The sequence below is a fragment of the Dreissena polymorpha genome, chromosome 1, assembly GCF_020536995.1.
Source record: "Dreissena polymorpha isolate Duluth1 chromosome 1, UMN_Dpol_1.0, whole genome shotgun sequence".
In the NCBI taxonomy this organism is placed as follows: Eukaryota; Metazoa; Mollusca; class Bivalvia; order Myida; family Dreissenidae; genus Dreissena; species Dreissena polymorpha.
In genome coordinates this window covers 162,753,393-162,780,281 of record NC_068355.1, presented here as the reverse complement: position 1 = coordinate 162,780,281, position 26,889 = coordinate 162,753,393, and the positions used below count along the sequence as shown (strand labels likewise).

At 36.0% G+C, this 26,889-nt stretch overlaps 1 protein-coding gene across 1 annotated transcript in view; it reads left to right on the top strand.

Annotated features, from left to right (window-relative positions):
* Positions 1-26,889, top strand: part of LOC127863588 (ankyrin repeat domain-containing protein 26-like) — a 133,761-nt gene that overhangs the window by 59,870 nt on the left and 47,002 nt on the right. Inside the window, exons 15-22 of the mRNA XM_052403192.1 lie at positions 1,084-1,131; positions 4,586-4,642; positions 7,782-7,871; positions 9,315-9,392; positions 20,770-20,841; positions 21,746-22,015; positions 22,958-23,203; positions 25,235-25,354. Of these exons, the coding sequence (XP_052259152.1) occupies positions 1,084-1,131; positions 4,586-4,642; positions 7,782-7,871; positions 9,315-9,392; positions 20,770-20,841; positions 21,746-22,015; positions 22,958-23,203; positions 25,235-25,354 (981 nt within the window). The remainder of the gene's footprint in view (positions 1-1,083; positions 1,132-4,585; positions 4,643-7,781; positions 7,872-9,314; positions 9,393-20,769; positions 20,842-21,745; positions 22,016-22,957; positions 23,204-25,234; positions 25,355-26,889) is intronic.

The window sequence follows — 26,889 nt, the reverse complement described above, 5'->3', positions numbered from 1 at the left end:
CTACCCAGACATATTACCCGTAGTAAGTCAGTTACCACCGAGGCATATCACCCCAGTCAGTCAGTTACTACCCAGACATATTACCCATAGTAAGTTAGTTACCACCCAGATATATTACCCCATAGTCAGTCAGTTACTACCCAGACATATTACCCATAGTCAGTCAGTTACTACCCAGACATATTACCCCATAGTCAATAAGTTACTACCCAGACATATTACCCCATAGTCAATAAGTTACTACCCAGACATATTACCCCATAGTCAGTCTGTAACAAGCCAGATATCTTACCCCATAGTCAGTCAGTTACTACCCAGACATATTACCCCATAGTCAGTCAGTTACTACCCAGACTTTTTACTCGTAGGAAGTCAGTTACTACCTAGACATATCACCCATAGTAAGTCAGTTACCACCTAGATATATTACCCATAGTAAGTCAGTTACTACCCAGACATATTACCCCATAGTCAGTCTGTAACAACCTAGACATATTACACATAGTAAGTTACCACCCAGACAAATTACCCCATAGTCAGTCAGTAACAACCCAGACATATTACACATAGTTAGTCAGTTACCACCAAGATATATTACCCATAATGAGTCAGTAACCACACAGACATATTGCCCCATAGTCAAGACAGTTACTACCTAGACATATTACCCTTTTCAGTCAGTTACTACCCAGACATATTACTCATAGTCAGTAAGATACTACTCGTCTCTATCAGTAAGTGACAACGGTGAATAACCAGAATATGCATTTATAATGCCTTCTGATTCAATTATTTGTCTGCTGTTAGTGCTATAATTAATTGATTTGTATGCATGACAACAATGTTTTATAGGTTTCATAGGAAGAATTAACTTAGTAGTTATTAAATTATCTTTTAGGATATTGCTTTTAATTAAATGATTATTTTCTCATAACATCAGCATATGGAATCAGTTAGTCCTATCAATAATAAATGCTACATTGATTGATGATAAAATGGTCCAAGGTTTTGATTTGAAAACTGTTTATTTCGTCATCTGGTCACCATTATTTTTCTATGAGAATGTTTGTTCTTGTTTTTCAGTCTGAGAATGGGAGACCTCCGTCTAATCAGAGACCAGTGGAGTCTGATGTAAGTGAGGCACCTGATGATTATATGTGTCATGTTCTTAGAAAACTGGGCATAATGCATGTGCGTAAAGTGTCTTCCCAGATTAGCCTGTGCAGTCTGCACAGGTAAATCAGGGACGACACTTTCCGCTTTTATGACATTTTTCGTTTTAATGAAGTCTCTTCTTAGCAAAAATCCAATTTAGGCCGAAAGTGTCTTCCCTGATTAGCCTGTGCGGATTGCACAGGCTAATCTGGGATGACACTTAACGCACATGCATTATACCCAGTTTTCTCAGAACACAGCTCATATAAACTCTTGAATCCTTGATTTTGCTTAATGGTATCATCAATCATATCATCAATGTTTTATGTTGCTGAAGTTTCAATATATAAGGATGTCTCTTTCACTTTTTGGACAAACTTAAAAACCATCCTTAATTATTAGTGTTCCAGAGTAGCATGATTTGTTTATAAAAATGACTTAAAATTAATGAAAACACTCTGATTTTCAAAATCTTATAAAATCAAATGCAATGGAATTTTATATTGTGTTTCTTAATGTTATGGCTGTCCTATTTATATACCGGTAAGCACAGCTTCAAACTGCCTGCAATAAAATTCCAACAATCCGATATTACCTTAGTTAATAGACCATTTTGGTCTTTCATCGTCAAACATTAATATATATTTTTTGTAGACTGGCTACCATCGAGTGTCATAATTTTGTATAGTAGTAAAATGTTTTATGCTCCAATCGGATGAAAGAAATTTAGGGCAAAGAAATACAAGCATGTGTTAAACAGTTGATTGAAAGATTTGCCAGTCAGTTAAAGAATTATCTAGTAGTGAACAAGTAAATAAACAGTTAAAAGACAACTACCAAATGTATTTTGAGTAATAAATCTTTTGAAAAAAACACAAGACTTACTATAATGTCAAATGACAACAGTTGTGAGCGTTCTTTAAATCATAAAGTTATCTGGTGAACAAGAGTATATATTACATATAATATGATAATGAAAAGTTGTATAAGGAGGACTTTACACATTATTTGGTGACCTACAAATCTCATTTAAAAACAAATCTGAATAAAACAAGCCATTCTTTGGACTGATTTTCCTTGGTGTTTTGAAGCAAAATGTTTTCTGGTACAGATGAGTTACTTAGTACAGCGATTGTTGATTGATATGAACTGATCAGTTAATTAGTACAGCGATTGTTGATTGATTACTGGTTACTGATGAGTTACTTAGTACAGCGGCGATTGTTGATTGATTACTGGTTACTGATGAGTTGATTGATTACTGGTTACTTATTAGTTACTTAGTACAGCGATTGTTGATTGATTACTGGTTACTGATGAGTTACTTAGTACAGCGATTGTTGATTGATATGAACTGATGAGTTACTTAGAACAGCGATTGTTGATTGATATGAACTGATGAGTTACTTAGTACAGCGATTGTTGATTGATATGAACTGATGAGTTACTTAGTACAGCGATTGTTGATTGATATGAACTGATGAGTTACTTAGTACAGCGATTGTTGATTGATATGAACTGATGAGTTACTTAGTACAGCGATTGTTGATTGATATGAACTGATGAGTTACTTAGTACAGCGATTGTTGATTGATATGAACTGATGAGTTATTTAGTACAGCCATTGTTGATTGATATGAACTGATGAGTTACTTAGTACAGCGATTGTTGATTGATATGAACTGATGAGTTACTTAGTACAGCGATTGTTGATTGATATGAACTGATGAGTTACTTAGTACAGCGATTGTTGATTGATATGAACTGATGAGTTACTTAGTACAGCGATTGTTGATTGATATGAACTGATGAGTTACTTAGTACAGCGATTGTTGATTGATATGAACTGATGAGTTACTTAGTACAGCGATTGTTGATTGATATGAACTGATGAGTTACTTAGTACAGCGATTGTTGATTGATATGAACTGATGAGTTACTTAGTACAGCGATTGTTGATTGATATGAACTGATGAGTTACTTAGTACAGCGATTGTTGATTGATATGAACTGATGAGTTACTTAGTACAGCGATTGTTGATTGATATGAACTGATGAGTTACTTAGTACAGCGATTGTTGATTGATATGAACTGATGAGTTACTTAGTACAGCAATTGTTGATTGATATGAACTGATGAGTTACTTAGTACAGCGATTGTTGATTGATATGAACTGATGAGTTACTTAGTACAGCGATTGTTGATTGATATGAACTGATGAGTTACTTAGTACAGCGATTGTTGATTGATATGAACTGATGAGTTACTTAGTACAGCGATTGTTGATTGATATGAACTGATGAGTTACTTAGTACAGCGATTGTTGATTGATATGAACTGATGAGTTACTTAGTACAGCGATTGTTGATTGATATGAACTGATGAGTTACTTAGTACAGCGATTGTTGATTGATATGAACTGATGAGTTACTTAGTACAGCGATTGTTGATTGATATGAACTGATGAGTTACTTAGTACAGCGATTGTTGATTGATATGAACTGATGAGTTACTTAGTACAGCGATTGTTGATTGATATGAACTGATGAGTTACTTAGTACAGCGATTGTTGATTGATATGAACTGATGAGTTACTTAGTACAGCGATTGTTGATTGATATGAACTGATGAGTTACTTAGTACAGCGATTGTTGATTGATATGAACTGATGAGTTACTTAGTACAGCGATTGTTGATTGATATGAACTGATGAGTTACTTAGTACAGCGATTGTTGATTGATATGAACTGATGAGTTACTTAGTACAGCGATTGTTGATTGATATGAACTGATGAGTTACTTAGTACAGTGATTGTTGATTGATATGAACTGATGAGTTACTTAGTACAGCAATTGTTGATTGATATGAACTGATGAGATACTTAGTACAGCTATTGTTGATTGATATAAACAAGATGAGTTACTTAGTACAGTGATTGTTGATTGATATGAACAAGATGAGTTACTTAACACAGCGATTGTTGATTGATATGAACTGATGAGTTACTTAGTACAGAGATTGTTGATTGATATGAACAAGATGAGTTACTTAGTACAGCGATTGTTGATTGATATGAACAAGATGAGTTACTTAGTACAGTGATTGTTGATTGATATGAACAAGATGAGCCTTGCTCTGATAAACAGGGCTTTATGCATGTGAGTAAACAGTTGTTCAAGATTAGCCTGTGCAGTGTGCACAGAATACTCAAGGACAATTCTTTAAGACTAAACTTGATTTTCGCTAAGATGGGACTTCCTTTTAACAAAACTTACCATGAAAGCAGATGGTTGCATGCCTGATTAGCCTGTGCAGACTGCTAATGCTAATTTGGGACAACACTTTGCTCATACATTAAGCCCCGTGTTCCCAGAGTTAGGCTTCAGTAAAGTGTAACTGCACATGATATACAAGCTGTTGGTTTCCAGACCCGTAGAATGCTGGTCCAGGCAGAGATCCACCCCGTTGCTGGCCCCTACCCTCAGGTGCCCCCTCTGTTCCCCTTTGTTTCCCTCACCTATAACTTTACTGTGCATTACTTTTAGTAAATAAGTTATATTTTTCTTAGCTTAGCAGTTGTTGTTAATAATTAGTTCCTGAGTTTAACTTAAGTTTGGCCTATTTACATTTTGCATGTAACATTCAGTTGTAGAACATTGTTTACTTTGTTTCATTCAAAAAAATAATTGTTATACTAATTGATAACACCCTATGCTATAATTTTACAGATCTGAATCGGTACTGTCCTGCCTTGTTGGACACTTACAACAATCTTTCACTTCACATTTACTTTAATCATTAGTCAGCCTAGTGCTCTCAAAAACTGTTGTTAATTTTTTGCCAATTTTGACAAATAATGTGTTTAAGAATGTTATTAGCACAAACGTTCTCCATTTTGTGGAAGTAATAACCCAGGTGGGCATGACCTCATAAATTGAATTGTGGGTATGCCTCTTTTTGACCTCCAATTGAAACAGGGGTTATCCCATTATACATGCGTAAATCATATAAGGCGATGAGCCCTCATCGAGCACTGTTCTTATTTGACCAATTGTGAAGTAAATTTATATTTAGATTGAAGCAACATGTTAAATCTTATTATTTAATTGGGCTCAAACAGTGTAAGTTTATGTGAAAAATCAACTCTTATTTGTCTGAACATCATTGCTGTCCAAAAACAACCAGTTAAGTTTTCCCATTTATTTTTAGCTCATCTATTTTTTGAAAAAAAATTGTGAGCTATTGTCTTCACCTTGACGTCGGCATCTGCGTTGGCGTCCGGTTAAGTTTTGCGTTTAGGTCCACTTTTCTCATAAAGTATCAATGCTATTGCATTCAAACTTGGTACACTTACTTACAATCATGAGGGGACTTGGCAGGCAAAGTTAAATAACTCTGGTGTGCATTTTGACAGAATAATGTGCCCTTTTTATACTTAGAAGATTGACAATTTTGGTTAAGTTTTGTGTTTAGGTCCTTTTTATTCCTTATGTATCAAAGCTATTGCCTTCATACTTGCAACACTTATTAACTATCATAAGGAGACTGTGCAGGCAAAGTTATGTAACTCTGACTGGCATTTTGACAGAATTATGTGCCCTTTTTATACTTAGAAAATTGAAAATTTGGTTAAGTTTTGTGTTTAGGTCCATTTTATTCCTAAAGTATCAAAGCTATTGCTTTCATACTTGCAACACTTACTAACTATCATAAGGGGACTGTGCAGGCAGAGTTATGTAACTCTGACTTGCATTTTGAAGGAATTATGGGCCCTTTATACTTAGAAAATTGAAAATTTGGTTAAGTTTTGTGTTTTGGTCCACTTTACCCCGAAAGTATCATAGATATTGCTTTCATACTTGGAACACTCGCAAACTACTAGTATTATAAGGGGACAGTAAAGGACAAGTTGCATAACTCTGGTTGTCATTTTACGGAATTATGGCCCTTTTTTGACTTAGTAGCTTTAAATATATGGTTAAATTTTGTGTTTAGATCCACTTTACTTCTAAAGTATAAAGGCTATTGCTTTCAAACTTTAAATACTTTCATGCTATCATGAGGGTACTGTACCTGGCAAGTTGAATTTTACCTTGACCTTTGAATGACCTTGACTCTCAAGGTCAAATTATAAAATTTTGCTAAAATTGCCATAACTTCTTTATTTATGATTAGATTTGATTGATACTTTGACAAAACAACTCTTACCTGACATACCACAATAGACTCCACCCAAACCATCCCCCCCCTCGAATCCCCCACCCCCAAAATTATTAAATTAAATTAAAAAATAATTAAATTAATTAAAAAAACATCTAACATCTAATAAATGACCACCACACCCTCACACTATACCCCCCACCCCCCAAAAAAATTGTTGTTTTTTTTAAATTGGTTAAAAAACATATTTGTATTATTTTATTTTTGAAATACCGTCCAAGAATCCCCCCCCCCCCCCTCCAACAAAAAATAAATAAATAAAATGAAATTAAAAAAAATAATATTTTTTTGCATTTTTTGTAATAAATGACCACACCCCGCACTATACACCCCTCTCCACTCCACCCCTCCCTCCTTTGTGATTGAGATTGAGATAGGTCCCTTCACCTTCAAAAAGAAAAATAGATGAGCGGTCTGCACCACAAGGCGGTGCTCTTGGTGTTTTTTTAATCAAATGCAATATTTAGTTGATTTCTTTATGCAGCTCTATGGCTTGAACCTAAGTTAATATAATACAATGTTATGTTGACAACTTGACCGTACTCAGTTATCAAGTATTTGTTAGCAGCTAATCAAAAACACCAATTTCCGAATCTGAAAACTGCGCCATGCAATTTTTAAATATGCATTTTTTTTTTGCACTAGTTTTTCCCTAATTGGCTGATACAGGTACTTTTCTAACTTGGGCTAAAATAAATTGCTGTTTGGGCTGACTGCCAAAACATTCCTGAAGTACTGTTAAATATTTATCAAGAATTATATTAGACTACATTTTAATTCAATAAAATAACTTAAAAAGGATTTATTAAAAAAAAAGGCCAAATGTCATACATTATGAATTTCAGTGCACTCATTTTCATATTGAGTCTTAATTGAAGCTTTGTATTTTGACATATTTTAGTCCCTTAGAGATGAAAAAAACTTTGCTCCGTCCGACCTAATTATATTAAGTCTTAGTACTGTTTACTGACAGCATCTGTCTTTACTTTTGATTTTAACTTTTGGGTTCAATTGAATAAAATGTTAAAAAAAACTCTATTAACATCTATTCTGGTGTTTCAGTGCAAATATACAAACACTTGTGATTGACTTCAAATTAAGGCATTTTTTAAACTGATGACTTTACAAACTTTAATTAAGAAAGTGTAAGTACAAATGTCTTTTTATAAATTCTTAACTGTAAGGTTCTAGTGTACATGTTTGGAAAACAAGGTCCATGGCCACTTTGCAATATATGTATTTTATACATCATAAAATAACTTAATATGTTGGGTCCATGGCCACTTTGCAATATATGTATTTTATACATCATAAAATAACTTGATATGGTGGATCTGAAGTGTATAAGAAATGTTTGTAAAGTAACTCTATATATCGTGTATAGTTGGAAGGGTTCTCTTCCAGGAGGAGGAGGAGAGTGCGTGGGACACGTCAGGGCCCAGTGAGGGGAACCAGTCTACAGGGAACCAGGCCGGCAATATGAGGCACATGGATGTGAGTAGACCTGTTTACATGTAGCCTTGTTCTAGGAAATCTAAGCTAAATGCACAGCCTAATCTGGGATAACACTTTCCCCATTCACTGGATTTTCAGTTAGAAGAGACATCCTTTTGATGAAAAAATACCATTTAAGTGGCAAGTTTCTTTTGTGCAGACAGCACAGGCTAATCTGTGATAACGCTTTATACACATGCATTTAGCCCAGATTTCCAAGAACGAGGCTCTATTAGCTAATGTGTTGTAGTTGATGTGTTTGTGGATATAGTACTTACCTACACATTTGAGGATTGCTAGTTCATTCCTGGCCTCTGCAGCTACATCAGGGGTGAGGCTTGGTCATGAGAGTATGTCTATGGCCATTCTTCCCTGACCTTTACTTCACATAGAGCAGTTGTCAGTTTCTTTATAAGTATGTACACTAAACACTAATAAAGTGGCCTACCCAGGAAAAAGCAGAGGTTTCCTTGCCATTTTGGCAGTCTGGTCTCATTGGGATTTTTTTAAATTGATAAAATGTCAAAGTTGGTCCCTTTTTTTACAAAAATAGACCAAATTGGGATTTTTTTTATCAACAAATATCGACAGATCAGGTTATTTCCTGGCCATTTTCGGAAAAAATGCAATTTGTGTTCAAAGTCCGCTGATTTGTGAAAAGTAGTATAATTCTTTATAATAAATCAAATTAGGAGGACAAACTCGTGTAAATTATAGTACTATACCTTGTTAAATGATTATAAAATAAAATTGAGATATAATTATCATTGGACACTTCTTTCTTTAAAAAAAAAATAAATTAAGGAGGAGTTTTTTTCTCTCAATTTTGGTTTAGGATCGGGTCCATTTGCTTTGGGATCTGGTCCGTTTTACAGCCTTTTATAAATAGCAGCAAAATCCCTGAAAAGGGTAAGCTTTGTCAGTTACCTGCATATTAAGTATGTACACTTAATACTGATAAAGTGACCTACCCAAGAAAAGGGATCTGAACCTGCCTATGATAAAATTTTATATAATAAATCTAAGCGGCGCAGTAGGGGGCATAGTGTTTCTGACAAACACATCTCTTGTTAGCTTGGCTGTTTTAGGAGAAAACTCACGGTATTGTCATAGCCAGCTTGCCATCTGGCGTCTACCATCCGGCATCCGCCGTCCGCCGTGATAAAACCTTAACATTGGCTCTAAAATCAAAGTGTTTCCACCTACAACTTTAAAACTTCATATGTAGATGCACCTTATTGAGTTCTACACGCCGCACCCATTTTTGGGTCACTAGGTCAAAGGTCAAGGTCACTGTGACCTCTAAAAAAATAATAATAATAATCTGACAAGCTTTCATATATTCAAAACTTACGCTTATGCATTTAGCCCCTTTTTTCCAAAGCAAGGTTCAATATTATTTTTCACCAAACAATGAGTTGCAATTGTTGTTTTAATTTTTAGTCGCCCGAGGTTGACAGCGATCTGGAGAACACGCTGAACCCAGAAAGGTCCCAGGCTGAGAAAATAGTAGGTGCCCAGGTACCATATGTGAACCTTGCTGTGGGATAGTAGGTGCCCAGGTACCATATGTGAACCTTGCTGTGGGATAGTAGGTGCCCAGGTACCATATGTGAACCTTGCTATGGGATAGTAGGTGCCCAGGTACCATATGTGAACCTTGCTGTGGGATAGCAGGCTTAATGCATGTGCATAAAGTGTCTTTCCAGATTAGCCTGTGACAACACTTTCGGTCAAAAGCAGAGTGTCTCTGCTGATGAGCTGGTGCAGAAACACGTCTTTATCTGGGAAACACTTAACACACATGCATTAAGTCCGGTTTTCACACAGTAAGGCTCATGTATGGTGAATCATAAGTTTATCTTTACTGAAATTGACAAGTATTCAATCTTGTTGCTTTAAGCATTTTGCTATGGAGCCTTTGTATTGCAAGTACTTTTTATGAATTCACAACATAGCACTTAAAGGGATCTTTTCATGGTTTGGTAAATTGACAAAATTGAAAAAAGTTGTTTCAGATTCGCAAATTTTCGGTTAAGTCATGATATTTGTGAGGAAACAGTATTACTGAACATTTGCCATGGTCTAATATAGCCATTATATGCATCTTTTGACGATTTAAAAACCTAAAAATTATAAAGCGTTGCAATGCGAAAGTTTGAATAGTTTGGAGAGTTCTGTTGTTGTCGTTTAAATTTGTGAAACTACGAAAATTGCTTATATTACGTATAAAATACGCATCTGATGTATGCTTGGCAGGATAGCTCAGTTGGCTAATGCGTTTTTAATTCAGTATTTCGGGAGTCACTGGTTCGAGCCCTGCTGCGGGCTACTTTTTATGTCCCCCACCCACTATAGTGGGGGACATATTGTTTTTGCCCTGTCTGTTGGTTGGTCTGTTGGTTTGCGCAAACTTTAACATTTGCAATAACTTTTGCAATATTGAAGATAGCAACTTGATATTTGGCATGCATATGTATCTCATGGAGCTGCACATTTTGAGTGGTGAAAGGTCAAGGTCATCCTTCAAGGTCAGAGGTCAAATATATGTGGCCAAAATCGCTAATTTTATGAATACTTATGCAATATTGAAGATAGCAACTTGATATTTGGCATGCATGTGTATCTCATGGAGCCGCACATTTTGAGTGCTGAAAGGTCAAGTTCAAGGTCAAAGGTCAAAAAAAAAACGGCGCAGAAGGGGACATAGTGTTTCTGACAAACACATTTCTTGTTTTTCCTTTTTTAAATTTCATTTGTGATTTTTTACTGGAGCTTTTAAAATTTAATGTTTACATTTATCAATATAAAGCATTTAATGACAAACTTCAAAACATGCCAAAATCTGTGAAAAGGCCCCTTTAAATGTATTTGTTGAAATCTGCAAAAAATGAATTACTTTGTAGGATATGTTACATTTAAGATCTGTCTGACAAATTTAAGATTGTTCAATGTTCTTTATAAATCTTATAGATGTGTTTAAGAGATTGGTTTTCATGATTGGCCCTTATGTGTATATGGCTATGCACAACATTGCTCAATACTACAATGAAAATGTTGATAATAGATGATTTTTATACTTAATTTGTTAGTATCTCATATAAGGAAGGCACTTAAAACTATGATTCTATGAACTATGAATTAAATTATAATATACTGCCAGGAAAATATCTTATAAATGGAATGTGTAAAACATATTGTTTAAATAGTTGTATAATTGAGTGTAATCTGTTATTTGAAGCTCACACTTGATTTTTGGAAAAAAACTCCTTGGAGACTGGTAAACATGCTTGCATGCTGGAAACATTGGCAAACATAACAATATATTTGATTAATGATGATAACTGGAAAACTGTATTGGTGCTTATTGCATGTTTGCATACATCATTTTGATTATAATATCATGTTTAACACTGTATTAGGTAGAGGCTATTGCATGTGTAACAGTAATTATAAGGAATAATAGGTAACTACCCTTTTGTAAGGTAAGGTTTAATGTAAATTAACATCCACCCTTGCAGAGCCTGTTTTATCTATGTCAAGCCTGATATATTACAAAATGATATGGTAGTGACCTGTTTTTAGCTCACCTGAGCAAAACGTGCTCAGGGTGGGCTTTTGTGATCGCCTTTTGTCCATCGTGCGTTAGGCGACGTCAACATTTGCCTTGTTCAATCTCTAGAGGCCACATTTATTGTCCAATCTTCATGAAATTTGGTCAGAAGATTAGTTTGAATGATATCTTGGATGAGTTTGAAAATGGTTACGTTTGCTTGAAAACATGGCTGCCAAGGGGCGGAGCATTTTTCCTTATACGGCTATAGTAAAATCTTGTTAACACTATAGAGGCTACATTTATTGTCTGATCTTCATGAAACTTGGTCAGAAGATTCATCCCAATAATATCGTAGAGGAGTTCAAAAATGCTGCCGGTTGGCTGAAAAACATGGCCGCCAGGGGGCGGGGCATTTTTCCTTATATGGCTATAGTAAAACCTTGTTTACACTAGAGGCCACATTTATTTTCCGATCTTCATGAAACTTGCTCAGAAGATTTGTTCAACTGATATCTTTTATTTGTTATAAAATGGTAACCTTTGCTTGAAAAACATGGCTGCCAAGGGGCGGGGCATATTTCCTTATATAGCTATAATTACCGTAATTACTCTTATGTTTTCGGACACTCTAAGTTTTCGGACACCCCTTTTTTTAGCAAAAATAATTATTTTTCATGACTCTTAATTTTCGGACACCCAATTTTCGTCCATTATTTATGTCTCTAAGTTTTCGGACAGAATATTTTACAGCGCTATTTTACCAAATTTCGGTCCTGTTTTCGATATCTAATGACACTTCGATCATGGGGTTTTACAACCAGATTAACATCATAAAACATGGAAGGTGCATGCCTGAGGGCAACGGACCATTACATTGCCTCATTGGGTAAATAACCTAGTAAACCGGTATTAAACAATGGTTTCGCCCGATAGCATAAGCGTTATGACACTTACCAGGGGCAGTACAAATTAACAGTTCAATTATCTACCGCAATGGTCTTACCCCTTCTAAGTAAAATAACTGTGACAAATACTAAACGCTTCAAAGTGTGATGCACCCTTTTGCAAGTTTTACGAACAATGGAAGGTGTTAGAAAACAACTATCTGAAATGAACAAACAGAATTCATAGTTTGCTTTTTTTGGGGTTAATTACAGGTTCATACTAGCGAGTATCGGGACGTCACATTCTCATCTTTGAACTCGTTGGTCAAAGTACAACCTTGTAGTAACTTTCTGTCAAATAATTTAAGCATTTACAATTATTTAAAATGCAGTGAAAATATATATAACTGTAATTTATACTGTATGGCATGGTATTTTACAAGCGCATGCTATTACCGGTACTCGTCGATACAATTGACGCTATTTTCGGACACTTCAATTTTCGACTCTTAAGTTTTCGGACACCTGCATGTTGTGAATATTTTTCGTACCTATGTCTTCGGACACGAAAAAAAAATATTATTTTTAAGTGTCCGAAAACATAGAGTAATTACCGTATATGGCTATTATAGTAAAATCTTGTTAACACTCTAGAGGCCACATTTATTGTCCAATCTTAATGAAACTTGGTCAGAAGATTCATCCCAATAATATCTTGGACGAGTCTGAAAATGATGCCGGTTGGTTTAAAAACATGGCCGCAAGGGGGCGGGGCATTTTTTCTTTTATGGCTATAGTAAAATCTTGTTAACATTCTAGAGGCCACATTTATTGTCCAATCTTGATGAAATATGGTCAGAAGATTTGTCTTAATGATATCTTGGATGAGTTCAAAAATGGTTACGTTGCTTGAATAACATGGCCGCCAAGGGGCCGGGCATTTTTCCTTATATGGCTATATAAGGCTATAGTAAAATCTTGTTAACACTCTAGAGATCACATTTATAGTCAGATCTTCATGAAACTTGGTCAGAAGATTTATCCCAATAATATCTTGGATGAATTAAAAAATGATGCCGGTTGGTTGAAAAACATGGCCACCACGGGGGCGGGGCTATTTTCCTTAAATGGCTATAGTAAAACCTTGTTAACATTCTAGAGGTCACATTTATTTTCCGATCATCATGAAAGTTGGTCAGAAGATTTGTCCCAATGATATCTTGGATGAGTTCGAAAATGGTTTTAGTTGCTTTAAAAACATGGCCACCAGGGGTGGGGCATTTTTCCTTATATGGCTATATATGGCTATAGTAAAACCTTGTTAACACTATAGGGGCCACATTTATTGTCCAATCTTCATGAAATTTGGTCTGAAGATTGGTCTCAATGATATCTTGGATGAGTTTGAAAATAATTATGTTTGCTTGAAAAAATGGCTTCCAAGGGTGGGGCATTTTTCCTTATATGGCTATAGTAAAATCTTGTTAACACTCTAGAGGCCACATTTACTGGCCGATCTTCATGAAACTTGGTCAGAAGATTCATCCCGATAATATCTTGGACGAGTTCAAAAATGATGCGGGTTGTTTGAAAAACATGGCTGCCAGGGGGTGGGGCATTTATCCTTATATGGCAATAGTAAAACCTTAATTGTTAACACTCTAGAGGCCACATTTATTTTCAGATCTTCATGAAACTTGGTCAGAAGATTTATCCCAATAATATCTTGTCATCTCAGGTGAGCGACTTTGGACCTTTTAGGCCCTCTTGTCTGAATATCATACCTCTATTCACCCACTTTTAAATAAAAAAAATAAAATAAAAAAATCTAGGTCGCTGCATTTTTAACAACAATTAAAATGTTGTATGACGTTTCAATTGTTTATCATGGCGTCTTTAATTTGTATTTCAATTTTGCTTTTTCTGTTGCTTTTTGTGTCTTAAATTTATTACATCTTTATATCAAATCGTTTGTTTTGTTTAATCTGATACATTTTTACTAGAAATCAGAGATCGGAATATATTTTTTCTCTGATGCGATTACTGCCCCATAGATGAAAAAAACAATAGGCACTTACAAAGTTGAATGGACACTTTGCAAAAATGAATGGGCACTTCTCAAGATTTATTTCTGGTAAAAATTACAGACAATAGGAAAATCAGCTTCAGTAAAATTGGGACCCGATCAAATTTATTTGCAAGTCTGTGACGCAACTATATTGTAAAACATGTTAATTATATTAAACTAACCGGATATTATAGTAGATACAAATAATATTACCTTGCAATTTGATGATTAGTATAAATAGTACGATAAAACACTGCCATTATTTACGATATACATGTATGTGTTTAGGAATTTTGTTAACACGGGCGTCCGCCATAGTTAGGAACTGTACAGATATTTGTAAATCGGAACTAATCGGTATATCTCGGAAAATCATTGATAAATGTATTCGTCATTTCAATGCTTAGGGCCAAGTAATTTCGGCAAATCGGAACTCAACTTGCGTAAAACACTTGCTCAATTAACAGTTAAACTCCACCTCTGTTCTCTGCAAAAGATTCAAAGGTGGAGCTATCATTAAATTGGATGATTGCCATTGAGGAACAAACATATGATTGCCAATTTTTTCGGCGAGAAATTTGTCGCTTTATTGCTTCAGACAGGAAGCAGCTTTCCTTTGACGACGTCAAACTGTCAATTCACACAGAGTGGAAATTTTTGGAAGACTTTAACTGACTCTTTGTTTACAATTCCAGTAAAAAAACAACACTTGCTAACATTAAACTTTGGATTCAATTATCAAAATAAAGCAAAAGCAAAGCTGAAAAATATGATTAAATTAATTTGCGTCAGTTCAAATAAGACATTTTGCATTGTATATCAACAAGTTTTCATGACAACAACAACTTTTATAAACTTTACAGCGATGACGCGTGGATCAATCTACTTTGATTTGTATTCATGAACGACCTCATAAGTCCAGTAAGAGCAAACAAATTATTTGTCTATGAGTAGTTTATCAGATAAAAGATATATGCAACAGACATCGCATTGCTTAATGGTGTGCATCGAATTACAGAAATGATGTGCAGTTTATCGTTTTAATGGGAAAAGAACGCACTGCGCACCTTTATCCCGAGCTCCAGATATAATGTCTTTAAAGTTAACTCCCAGTAATGTGACAGACTTCTATTGACTGATATGAATGCCTTCAGGCACTTTTTTATCAGGTTGATATCAATGTAGAGTTATGATCAAAGAGTATGTCAGGGTATATGAGGTCTTGCAGAAATAGGTAGACTGATAAAGTATTTGTAACCAAGAGAATATCATCATTTTTAGCTTGGCCGTTTTTGGAGAAAACCCGAGGTATTGTCATAGCCAGCTCGTTGTCTGACGTCCGCTGTCCGCGTCGTGCTTAAACCTTTACATTGGCTCTAAAATCAAAGTGCTTCCACCTACAACTTTGAAACTTCATATGTAGATGCACCTTGATGAGTTCTACATGCCACACCCATTTTGGGGTCAGTAGGTCAAAGGTCAAGGTCACTGTTGCCTCTAAAAAAATAAAAAATCTGTCAAGCTTTCATTTATTCAAAACTTCATCCGCAGCCGAGCGTTGCCACCGGTTATGTGGTTTCTCTTGTTAATATTATTGTGGAATATATTTATCTGAATTCAAGTATTGTAGAAGGATGAATGTGGATGGTGAAGTTTGTTAGTATGGATGTAAAGTGTCATTTTTTGTGATTGTGATAAAACTTTAGTCTGGTTTTTATGCCCCCTGCTGTGATGATGTTGATTGGGCATATAGTGTAATACATGTCCTTGTGTGTGTGCCTGTATAGTGTAATACATGTCCTTGTGTGTGTGCCTGTATAGTGTAATACATGTCCTTGTGTGTGTGCCTGTATGTATGTATCTTTGTTTGTGTGTCAAGCTCATAATTTGTTGTTTTTAATATGGGATTGAGGAATGAATTGGCACAAATTGCCATCCAATCAATACAACATGTTGCCGTAAACAACCATTTTGCTTGGTTCAAGGTCAAGGTCACAGTGGTCTCTTAAAATTTTGCATTTTCCTCACCTGTATATTATGAAAGACCATGTTTGAGCGATAAGTTTGGTCTGCATAATTGGATTTCAAAGTAATTTTGCACAATTGATCATCATATGAAGACAATAAATTATGTTGCTTTCAGAACCATGCTCGCTTAAAGGTAAAGATCACAGTAGGAACTTGGAGTTAGTGCATAGTCCTTATATTGACTATTAATGTGTCATGCATTATGTTGTTTTGAAATAAATTGGCACAAATAATCTTGATATCTGGACAATGTGCAAAACCATGTAGGTCACTTCAGGGTCAAGGCCACAGTGGACACTAAAGTTTATGTATAGTCCCTGCATTGTATTAGTGATAGATGATGTTCATGTGAAAGTCAGATGTATTTCTATATATTGCATTGGTAAAATGTTTTATCTTTTCAAGATTCTATGTTGTATGCACCAACTATGGTGCTTACCAAAAGGTCAATGTCACATGTTTGAGATGTGTTTTTTTAAAACAAATGTTACATGCTGTATTGCCAAAAGCACACATCAAGTGATTTAAGGTCCAGTGAAATATAGCGGGGCATCCACGTCCTTCTTAAACATTTCTAGTTTTGAAGTCTAATTTTTTTAAATCTCCTAACACAGATCCATGAATGTGTTAATTTGTTTTTAGTTTCAAACAGTGCTCAAGATAAGCTATTTGATTACCGTATGACCTGTGTCTTTCTTCAAGCTGTGTGCAGTAAGGTTGTGCATTGTTAAGCTCATTTACACTCTAGAGGCCAAATTTATGACTCAATGTGGATGAACCTTGGTAAGAATGTTCATCTTGACAATATCTAGACCAAGTACCAATCTGTGAAATATTCATCTAGAAACTAGGTTGCCAGGTGCATCTTTAAAATAATACCATGTTAGGGGCCACATTTATGACTCAAGCTGGTCAGATTGTTTATCTTGACAAAAATTAGGCAAATTTTGAATATGGGTCAATAGTAAGGCAAATTTTGAATATGGTTCAATAGTTAGGCAAATTTTGAATATGGGTCAATAGTTAGGCAACTTTTGAATATGGTTCAATAGTTAGGCAACTTTTGAATATGGGTCAATAGTTAGGCAAATTTTGAATATGGGTCAATAGTTAGGCAAATTTTGAATATGGGTCAATAGTTAGGCAAATTTTGAATATGGGTCAATAGTTAGGCAAATTTTGAATATGGGTCAATAGTTAGGCAAATTTTGAATATGGGTCAATAGTTGGACAAATTTTGAATATGGGTCAATAGTTAGGCAAATTTTGAATATGGGTCTGGTGCTGCCAAAAATAGGTCACCAGGTCAAATTTTTATCACACTTACCACGTAAGAGGCCACATTTATGATTCAGTCTTAATTAAACTATTTCACAATGTGTATCTTGACAATATGAAGGCCATTTTGAATCTGGGTCAAGTTGGGTCAAAACCTAGGTCACCAGGTCAATTATCAACAAATCTGTAAATTCTGGTGAGCTTCTCTGGGCCATCCTGATGCTCTTGTTTGAAAATATTTTTTAAATTTATTAAATTAATATATATTATGATTGCAAACAAAGCCATATACTTTGAAAATCTTTTTTGGGGGAATTCAACTGAAAACTAATATTAAGTTAAATTGCATGGGAAAGTAGATCCTTGACATGTTTAACTAGTTGCTAAATCTGTCACCCATATTTACCAGGTTTTATCTGGTAACGAGGATTCTATCACAGCCACAGTGGAAATACTAGCAGAGTCCACAACACCAGAAAATGCAAGTAGCTTCCAGGATAAGCTTGCAAACACTGGAGAGGTCAACCTCCTCGTTATTAACGAGTTCAGCGATTCCACGGACTTCAGTCAGCAAGGGTCAAGGTCAAGTAGTGTTCTCATGGAAACAATGAAGTCTATGAAAGCCATAGAGGAGAACGCTGAGAAAGATCTTACTCTTTCTGATGAGCTGACTTCTAGAATTAAAGAAGCAAGTAGAAAGAGTGCTGACAGTTTTAATGATTCTGAAGATGAAACTATGGAGAAAATCAATGTTAAGGATGATGGTGTTACTGGTGAAGATGCGATCATAATTTTCAAACCAGAGGAAACTGAGGAAGAAAATTGTTTTGATGAAATTGAAGAGCTAATTGAAGACGAAATCCATTCTATTGAAGATGTTAAAAATGCTTCTGTCAAATTGAAGGAGACAAGCATTAAAAATGAACTTGAAAGAAGTTTTAGTGAAGGTAAAGGTCGAAGGTCAGCAGAGGTGGTGAAGGTCATTGATCGTAAGAGTGCCCCGAGGGTCATGCTAGAGTATGAACCAAGCACCACTGAGGCCGAAAGTGGATTGTCAGACTCGGACACTCTGGACACGGAATCTCTACAGGAAGATTTCGGCTCTCATGGTTCGGCAAGGAAGTCTAAACATTTGGTGAAGCCAAAACAGGGACAGAGTAAAAAGGTTAATCAACAAGGCATCCTTGCTGTAGATACAGAAGTGGCCAGGATGTTTAATGAATCGCCCAGCACGGGAAGTTTGAGGGTGGCAGCCAGCCAAGATGACTTCAATCGTGCCAGCACGGAGCCTTCCACCCAAGATACTCTCAATAATGAGGCATCAATAAAGGATGAGAGTGATGTAGAGACGGTCGAAGGGGACGAGGTGACAATGAGTGGAGTGTTATCCCTAACAGACCTTCATTAAATGAGTGGAAAATCACCCTTCAAATGCCTACTCAAAAGTGTGGAGTTTCACCTGTCACTAATTGAATTCCAAAAATAAGTGGAATGTTACCTTTTATATGGTTACCAAACATGAGTGGATTTCTCCCATCACATTTATTCCAAAATAGAGTAAATGGACACCAGAATGTTAATCATCACATTACTTTCAAAATAGAGTGGAGTGTCCCCCGTCACATGCCCTGTCTTCCTGACATAATATAACTCTGTTACTCACAAACCCTGTTTGACAGCATTTGTAACTTATCTCTTAAAAACGTGTTCACCTTGTACCTCTCACTATAATATTTGTAACATATAATGGTGACTTTTACTGTTTGACTAATATGATATATGACTTTATGAGTCAAATGAAACTGAATATGAACTTTGGTTGTTTAGAAAATTGGTTATGTTTTTATTTCAATCAATAAAGCATTTAATTCTTAATTTGAAACAACAACAGTTTAGTTCAGAGATGGTGAAATTGATCAACTGGCAATTTTTAGAATAAAAAGTATTTGTTAAAGATGATTCCAATTTAGATTCACATTTCATTTCTTTCATGTTTTATGTGACATTCCATAGACCTGTTCAGTACGGAGTATAATGTACAAAATGGCCTGTCTTTGGGTCAATGTATACTTTTACACTTCAACACCGTTATTTCGAACACCGATAATCCGAAGTCACCATTATTTCGAAGTATTTTTCTGGTCCCGATTTAGATTCTTGTTTGTTTTATGTAAAATTTCATTGTTAATCCGAACTTCTTTAAACCGAAGAAATCGTTAATTGGAATTGATTCTGTTGGTCCCAACACTATAATTCGCACCTAATTATCAATCTTTAATCCGAAGTCAAAACTGCAAAATACTGAGCGTAATTTCACACCTTTGTCGTGGCGCGTCAAAAGCCAATAATTACACCTTTGTCGTCTGCGCGAACGCCGGTGTTCAGAGAGACATCGCGTATTATTAAAAAAAAGGTTCATTCATTTCCGAAAATGTATGCATATGTATGTATGTCTGATAATTTGTGCTATTCGTTTTATTTTATATGTTCTGTAATTAGAAAAAAATAACAAGAAAAAGAATCGTTTTATTCCCCCGTTTGTTACGAGTAGAAATATATTGCTATCTGACTAGTTTATGTTTTTAAGTAAGCGTGTAACCGAACCATGCGAATTCCACAACGTTTTATTTTTAAGGAATCAAAGAAGTCTTCTGTCAAATGTTTATTTCGAATTATCGTTAATCCGAAGTTTTTTAACGGTCCCGACGACTTCGAAATAACGGTGTTGAAGTGTATTTGGGGAAATGGTGTCCAATGTTGGCACCATTAATTTATGGGCAGAAATATGAGCTGCACTCTAGGAAACCTTGCATTATGCATTTGCTTGAAGTATTGTCCAAGACGAGCCTGTACAGTTGCAGAGGCTATTCAGGGACGACTCTTTCTGCTCAGACTGGATTTTCATGAGAATAGACTTTCTTTAAATGAACTATTCCATTTAAGTGGAAAGTGTGGATACTTTCATGCATTAAGCACAGTTTAAGCATGGCTCTTATACCTGCCCTGGGATTTGTGTGTGAATAGTATCTCTATAAGATTGTGTTGGTTAGATTGTTATTCCCAGTTATTCAATACCAATTTCAGTCCAGCCAATGGGATTCCACTGATGACGGTTACACTCCACGAGATGGTTCATCCAAAGTCCATAAAAAACAAGTCAGTTGCAATGTATTTGTCATATACTTTTCTTTGTTTGTCATGACCAGCATTAATGTAATAGTTTATCACTGAGTACTTAGAAAATGAAATCAAAATTACTTTTATATTTATAACATATTTAAGTTTCAGAATTAGAACAAAATAAAAAAAATATGCCCCCCTTCAATGAATATGGCGTATAGCAGTCACACTGTACACTGTGTCCCTTGTTTGTCTCCAAATTCCTATCTCTGCCATAACTCTGCAATATGTTGATTGAAATTACAATAAGTTGACACAAATGCAAACCATCATAACACTTTGTGTCTCATGTAACACTCGTCAAGCTACCTCAAAGGTCAAGGTCTCAGAGTTCAGAGGTGAAATTTGGCCATTAAGCAGCCTTTCCGTACTGTAACTTGTTTATTCATAATGCTCTTTAGAACCAACTTACTATTAATTACCACCATGGGTGGTTTTTAGTAATACCTCAAAGGTCAAAGTCACATTTAGTATTCAGAGGTCATATTTTGCTCTAAAACATCATGTCCAGACTAACTTGGTCATTGATCACGCAATTTATTGTTAATTTACAACAAATGGCCACATTGAGTAGATGGAGTATGGTTTGTATCATTCGTCTCATTACCACAAAGGTCAAGGTCATTCTCGAAGGTCAAAAGTAGAAAATTGGCCTAAAAGAGCATGTTTTTGACCTTTGTGAAGTTTTGAGACAAACATATAATGTGGGGACATTTTCACACTATTGACATATGTCATTTCTGTATGAAAATTGTATTTTGTAAGTAAATAAAATAATCAATGAACACTTGAAGTAAAAAGGAAACCTTGTTATTGCACTCAGACTAAACTACTGAATGTGTGTGTTATTTTTGTATATAACTGTGCTTTCCCATCATAGGATGAGATTGAAGATGAAGATGATTTTGATGATGATGAAGACTATGAAGACCACAAGCAAAAGGCAGCAGATGACCATATTCATGAAGTTGTGACCTCATTTTCCACTGCCTCCCCTCTCCCCTCTGACAGCCCACCTCGACCTGGGTCACATGACACTTCGACTGGATCGACATCTGCTCAGAGGACTGTGGTTGCTAAGGAGACTGTGGTTGTCAAGGAAACTAAGCAGACTGAACCTGCAGATGACGATGAAGACTGGGACTCTGAGGTAATCTTGTTTGTTTTCCTAATATATCTTGTGTTTCTTTCTTGTTTATTTAGCCTCATTCGGCACAGGCTAATCAGGTAGACACTTAATGCCTAGACTGGATTTCTCTTTAGAAGGAACCTTCTTTGAACAACCAATTCTAGACAGGCAGAAAGTGTCATCCGTGAATATTTCAAATGCTTATCTGGGACAACACTACGCACATGCGTTTAGCCTGTTTATTTTCAGAATGCGGCTCATTTTTTGTGTTTCTTTCATTTTAACTTAACATTGAACTTATTCAATATTATCAAAGATAAGACCTAAAAAAGTGGAAATGTATACAAAGTGCTCGATAGATAATATGAAATATTTGTTACCCAACGCCATTAAGTCCATAATTTCCAAGAGCTACAAAAATATGTACATGTAGTACATCCAGTCTTGTAACAGTTTGTTATTTGCTAGACAAAAAAAGTGGACAGACTGAACAAAAATCTTTCTTGTAAAGTATTTTTGAAACCTTTAAAAAGCTTCGACATTTTATATATGTAAGTGTTTCTTTAAATTTGGTAGACATTTTTGTTTTCTAAATACTCAGGTCATTTAATTGTAACAGCAGTGTTTGGAGGTTGTTGTTTTTTTCATTATTTTGGAATGGGTCCAGGGCCCTTAAGATAGGAAAAATTGTGTTGCCTACTATTCAGAAGTTGGTTTTGTGGTTTTAAATGCTAAAAAATACTTAAAAGTTAAGAATTAAAATTTTTACAAGATAAAATATAGAGATGGATAGAAAAATGAGCTAAATGTTGAAATTTATTAATTTGTTATTTTTTAAACCTTCAATTTGGAATTAAAGTCAGACATTTTGGAAACAGATGTAATTTTTCAGATTTTGAAAGGAGCCAAATTTCGTCAAAAATTTGACCAAAACAAACACTAGTTTGAATGGCGTATTTTCAGGATGAGGACATATCAGACGAAGACTATGGTGGCCATCTTGTTGTGGGAGTTCCAGGCTACCCTGGGGCGTACTCCCCTGTAGTTGGTGAGGTAGCTGACACCCCGCCTCTAGGCATGGACCCTCCCAGGCCTGGCATGGACTCTCCGGCAGTGGAGCCTACCACCCCACGGACTGCCCGAGACCACACCACCAGCACAGTCAGTGATGAGGAATCCATGAGCGAGTGGGAGAGAGAACACAGACAGGTGTGTAGGTGGGAGAGAGAACACAGACAGGTGTGTAGGTGGGAGAGAGAACACAGACAGGTGTGTAGGTGGGAGAGAGAACGCAGACATGTGTGTAGGTGGGAGAGAGAACACAGACAGGTGTGTAGGAGGAAAGTTGAACGTTGTTTTGGGGGGGGGGGGGGATTTTGATAGTATTGGTGGGTTGGGAGTAAACATATAGGATTTAGCATGAGTGGTCGTTTTGTATTGAATTTCTTAAACGAGGCATCTAAATAAAGATAAAAAACTAAGCTTGCCGAGTTTTTATCTTTATTTAGATGACGAGTTTAATAAATTCAATACAAAATGACCACGAACTTAAGATTATATTTATAACATGACCAACACATTTTATTTTTATTTTATGCTCTTTTCACCGTTTATTCACATTGTAAAGGAGTTTAACTGAATAAATTCGCTGAAATAATGACGTCATTTTGTCACAAAAATGACATCATTTCACAGTTATATAACTAAGGTAATAACACCCGTGTAATAAACAAAATTGAGCATTAAGTTATTTCACTCCTGAAGCGTAGGTCATGTTATAAAAATAATTACATATCTTGTTGTTTGTATTTAAGAATGAATTGACAATTTACAGATAATGATAGTTAGAAAAATAGTATGATAACCATTGTGTATTGTCAGGTTTACAAACTCAGCTTTTGTTTAAAATTAATTTTACACCCTTGTGCAGTCACTGCTGTATAGTGCTGCTAACAAAATCTTGAAATGGCTCATTATCCCCCGCCATAGGCGGAGGGATATTGTTTTGGCGTTGTCCGGCTCTCTGGCTCTTTATCTTGGAAGTGCTTTGGCAGATTTCATTGAAACTTGGTATGAGTATATATATGGATAAGAGGCTGATGCATGCCAAATGGCATTGTACACCATCTTTTATTAACGGAGTTATGGCCGTTTGTATCTTGAACAAATGCTTTTTAATATAGGCTTAGAGCTTTATCTCCTTTAACACATGAGCCAGAGCCATGAAACTTGCCATAGTTGTTCGCAATCATCTGGGGGTGCTTCACATTCAACACCCATAATCCTAGGGGCTAAGGTCAAGGTCACACATTTAGGTCAAAGGGCGTTGTCCATCCGTCCAGAAAACTTTTGTGTCCAGACGCATATCGGCGGAGGATATAAATTCAACGAATTTGCTTGTTGATTTTTAGTCTGAAGACTCATTTGTCCAACATTTAATTGGTCCGTATTGCTTTTGTTATACAACAGTGCATGTTGTTGAAGTTGTACAACAGTTGGGGATGTTGTTATACAATTATGGTGGATGTTGTTGTTGTTGTTATATACTAGTGGTGGATGTTGTTGTCATTATATAACAGTGGAATATGTTGTTATGCTCCCCCAAAATTTATTTTGGGGGGAGCATATAGTCGCCGCTTTGTCTGTCCGTGTGTGCGTCTGTCTGTCTGTCTGTCCATCCGTGCACAATTTTTGTCCGGTCTATTTCTCAGCAACTAATGACCAGAATTCAATGAAACTTTATGGGAAGCTTCAATACCAAGAGGAGATGTGCATATTATCAGCGGGTTCTGCTCAGATGATTTTTCACAGAGTTATGGCCCTTTGAAATTTTTGAAATTTTCCATTAACAGTACATATAGTGCAATTCTTGTCCGGACTATTTCTCAGCAACTAATGACCGGAATTCAATAAAACTTTATGGGAAGCTTCACTACCAAGAGGAGATGTGCATATTATCAGCGGGTTCTGGTCGGATGATTTTTCACAGAGTTATGGCCCTTTGAAATTTTCTATAAAAAAAGTTATCGTCCCCCCAACTACTTTGCCCTCAAGACGCTTCCTTTTATCTGAATATATAGTGCAATATTGTGACAAAAAAAACTTTGGGGAGCATCACCCGTCTCTGACAGTTTCTTGTTGTTTTACAACAGTGGTGGATGTCTTCATGTTGTTCTTATACAACTGTGGTGAATGTTGTTGTTGTTATACTACAACAGTGGCAGATTATGTTGTTTTAAGGCAAAGGAGGCCGAGAAGCTGCGAGAGTTAGAGGAGGAAGAAGAGAGGCAGAGGCAGTGGGACGAAGAGGAGGAAAGAAGGCAGAGGCAGCTCGAAAGAGAGGCACAAGAAGAACTGGAGGTGAGGAGACAGCTAGATGGGCTATTCAGCTGAAAGGGTTTTTTATTGCACTGGTATTACAAGCTCACATAGATTACCAGCTCACTGGGATAACTAGCTCACTGGGATCACCTGCTCACTGGTTCATCAACTCACTGGGATAACTAGCTCACTTGGATTACCAGCTCACTGGGATCACCTGCTCACTGGGATCACCTGCTCACTGGTTCATCAGCTCTTGGGATAACTAGCTCACTGGGATTTCTTGCTCACTGGGATAAGTAGCTCACTGGAATCACCAGCTCACTATGACTTCTAGCTCACTGGGATAACTAGCTCACTTGCAGTACTCGCTCACTGGGATATCTAGCTCATTGGAAACACCTGTTCACTTGGATAACAAGCTCACCGGGATAGGTAGATCACTTGGATTACTAGCTCACTGGGATAACTAGCTCACATGGATAACTTGCTACCTGGGATTACTAGCTCACTGGGATTACTAGCTCACTGGGATTACTAGCTCACTGGGATTACTAGCTCACTGGGATTACTATTTCACTGGGATAAATAGATCACTGGGATTACTAGTTCACTCAGGGCTTGGGTGTCGTTCGCCACTTGAGCCATTTGCGAAAATATTGAGAATTTGGCTCAAGAAAATTCTGATTTGCGAAAATGCTAAAATCTTGTAAAATTTCATTGAAAATATCCGCCATTTAAATCCAGACTGGTTTCTATATTTTCTCTTTGTTTTAATGAAAGTGTTTTGCAATTTGAACAATGAGCGAAAACCGGTCTGCACCAGAACATGAGACATCGCTTGACCTTATTGTTATTGAAGCGCACGTGGTAGCTGGCCAATCAATATTGAGTTCACTCACACATACTATTTGGTCATTCGACCGATGGCAAACGTCGTATTTAAACATAAAAAAAATGAAAAAAAGCGCAACAAATAATTTCTAAGCTGATCACACTACACCTTTCTACCGACTATCGACCTGAATTTAAGGATTATAATTAAATAATTAGTTCTATGTCGATGATGTTACACCTTTTGGCTTTCTGCCAATTATTGTTTGAGATTAAACGGTGATAATAAAGTGGTTTTTTACCCACAAACTATGCTATTGTAAAGCATTATTTCAACCAAATTTTCTATAAATTACGTATTTGCTAATTTACTGGTTTTCATTTTCTTCAATCAAATTATATGCACATTTGATTTTAAGTGCAAAACGCGTACAATTTTTCGGACTGTCGTTTTGGATACATTATTTTTCGTCGATTATAATTTATTTTATAAGTTCTTTATAGCAGAAATATAATGACGAATACACATTCGGTGATACGGACGATATGGTTTATATTACATGTATTTCGAATTCTATTCACCTGAAAATGCAATTAGAGACTATAACAAAGAACAATTAACTAAGGCCAGTAAGGGCTCTGCTTGGGTGGGGTGGGGGGGGGGACTCTGCCCTTTATTCCTGTTGAGTTCCTGTGGCTTCGGTTCTAAGACCCCTGGCCTAATTTTCAGGATTTTCAAT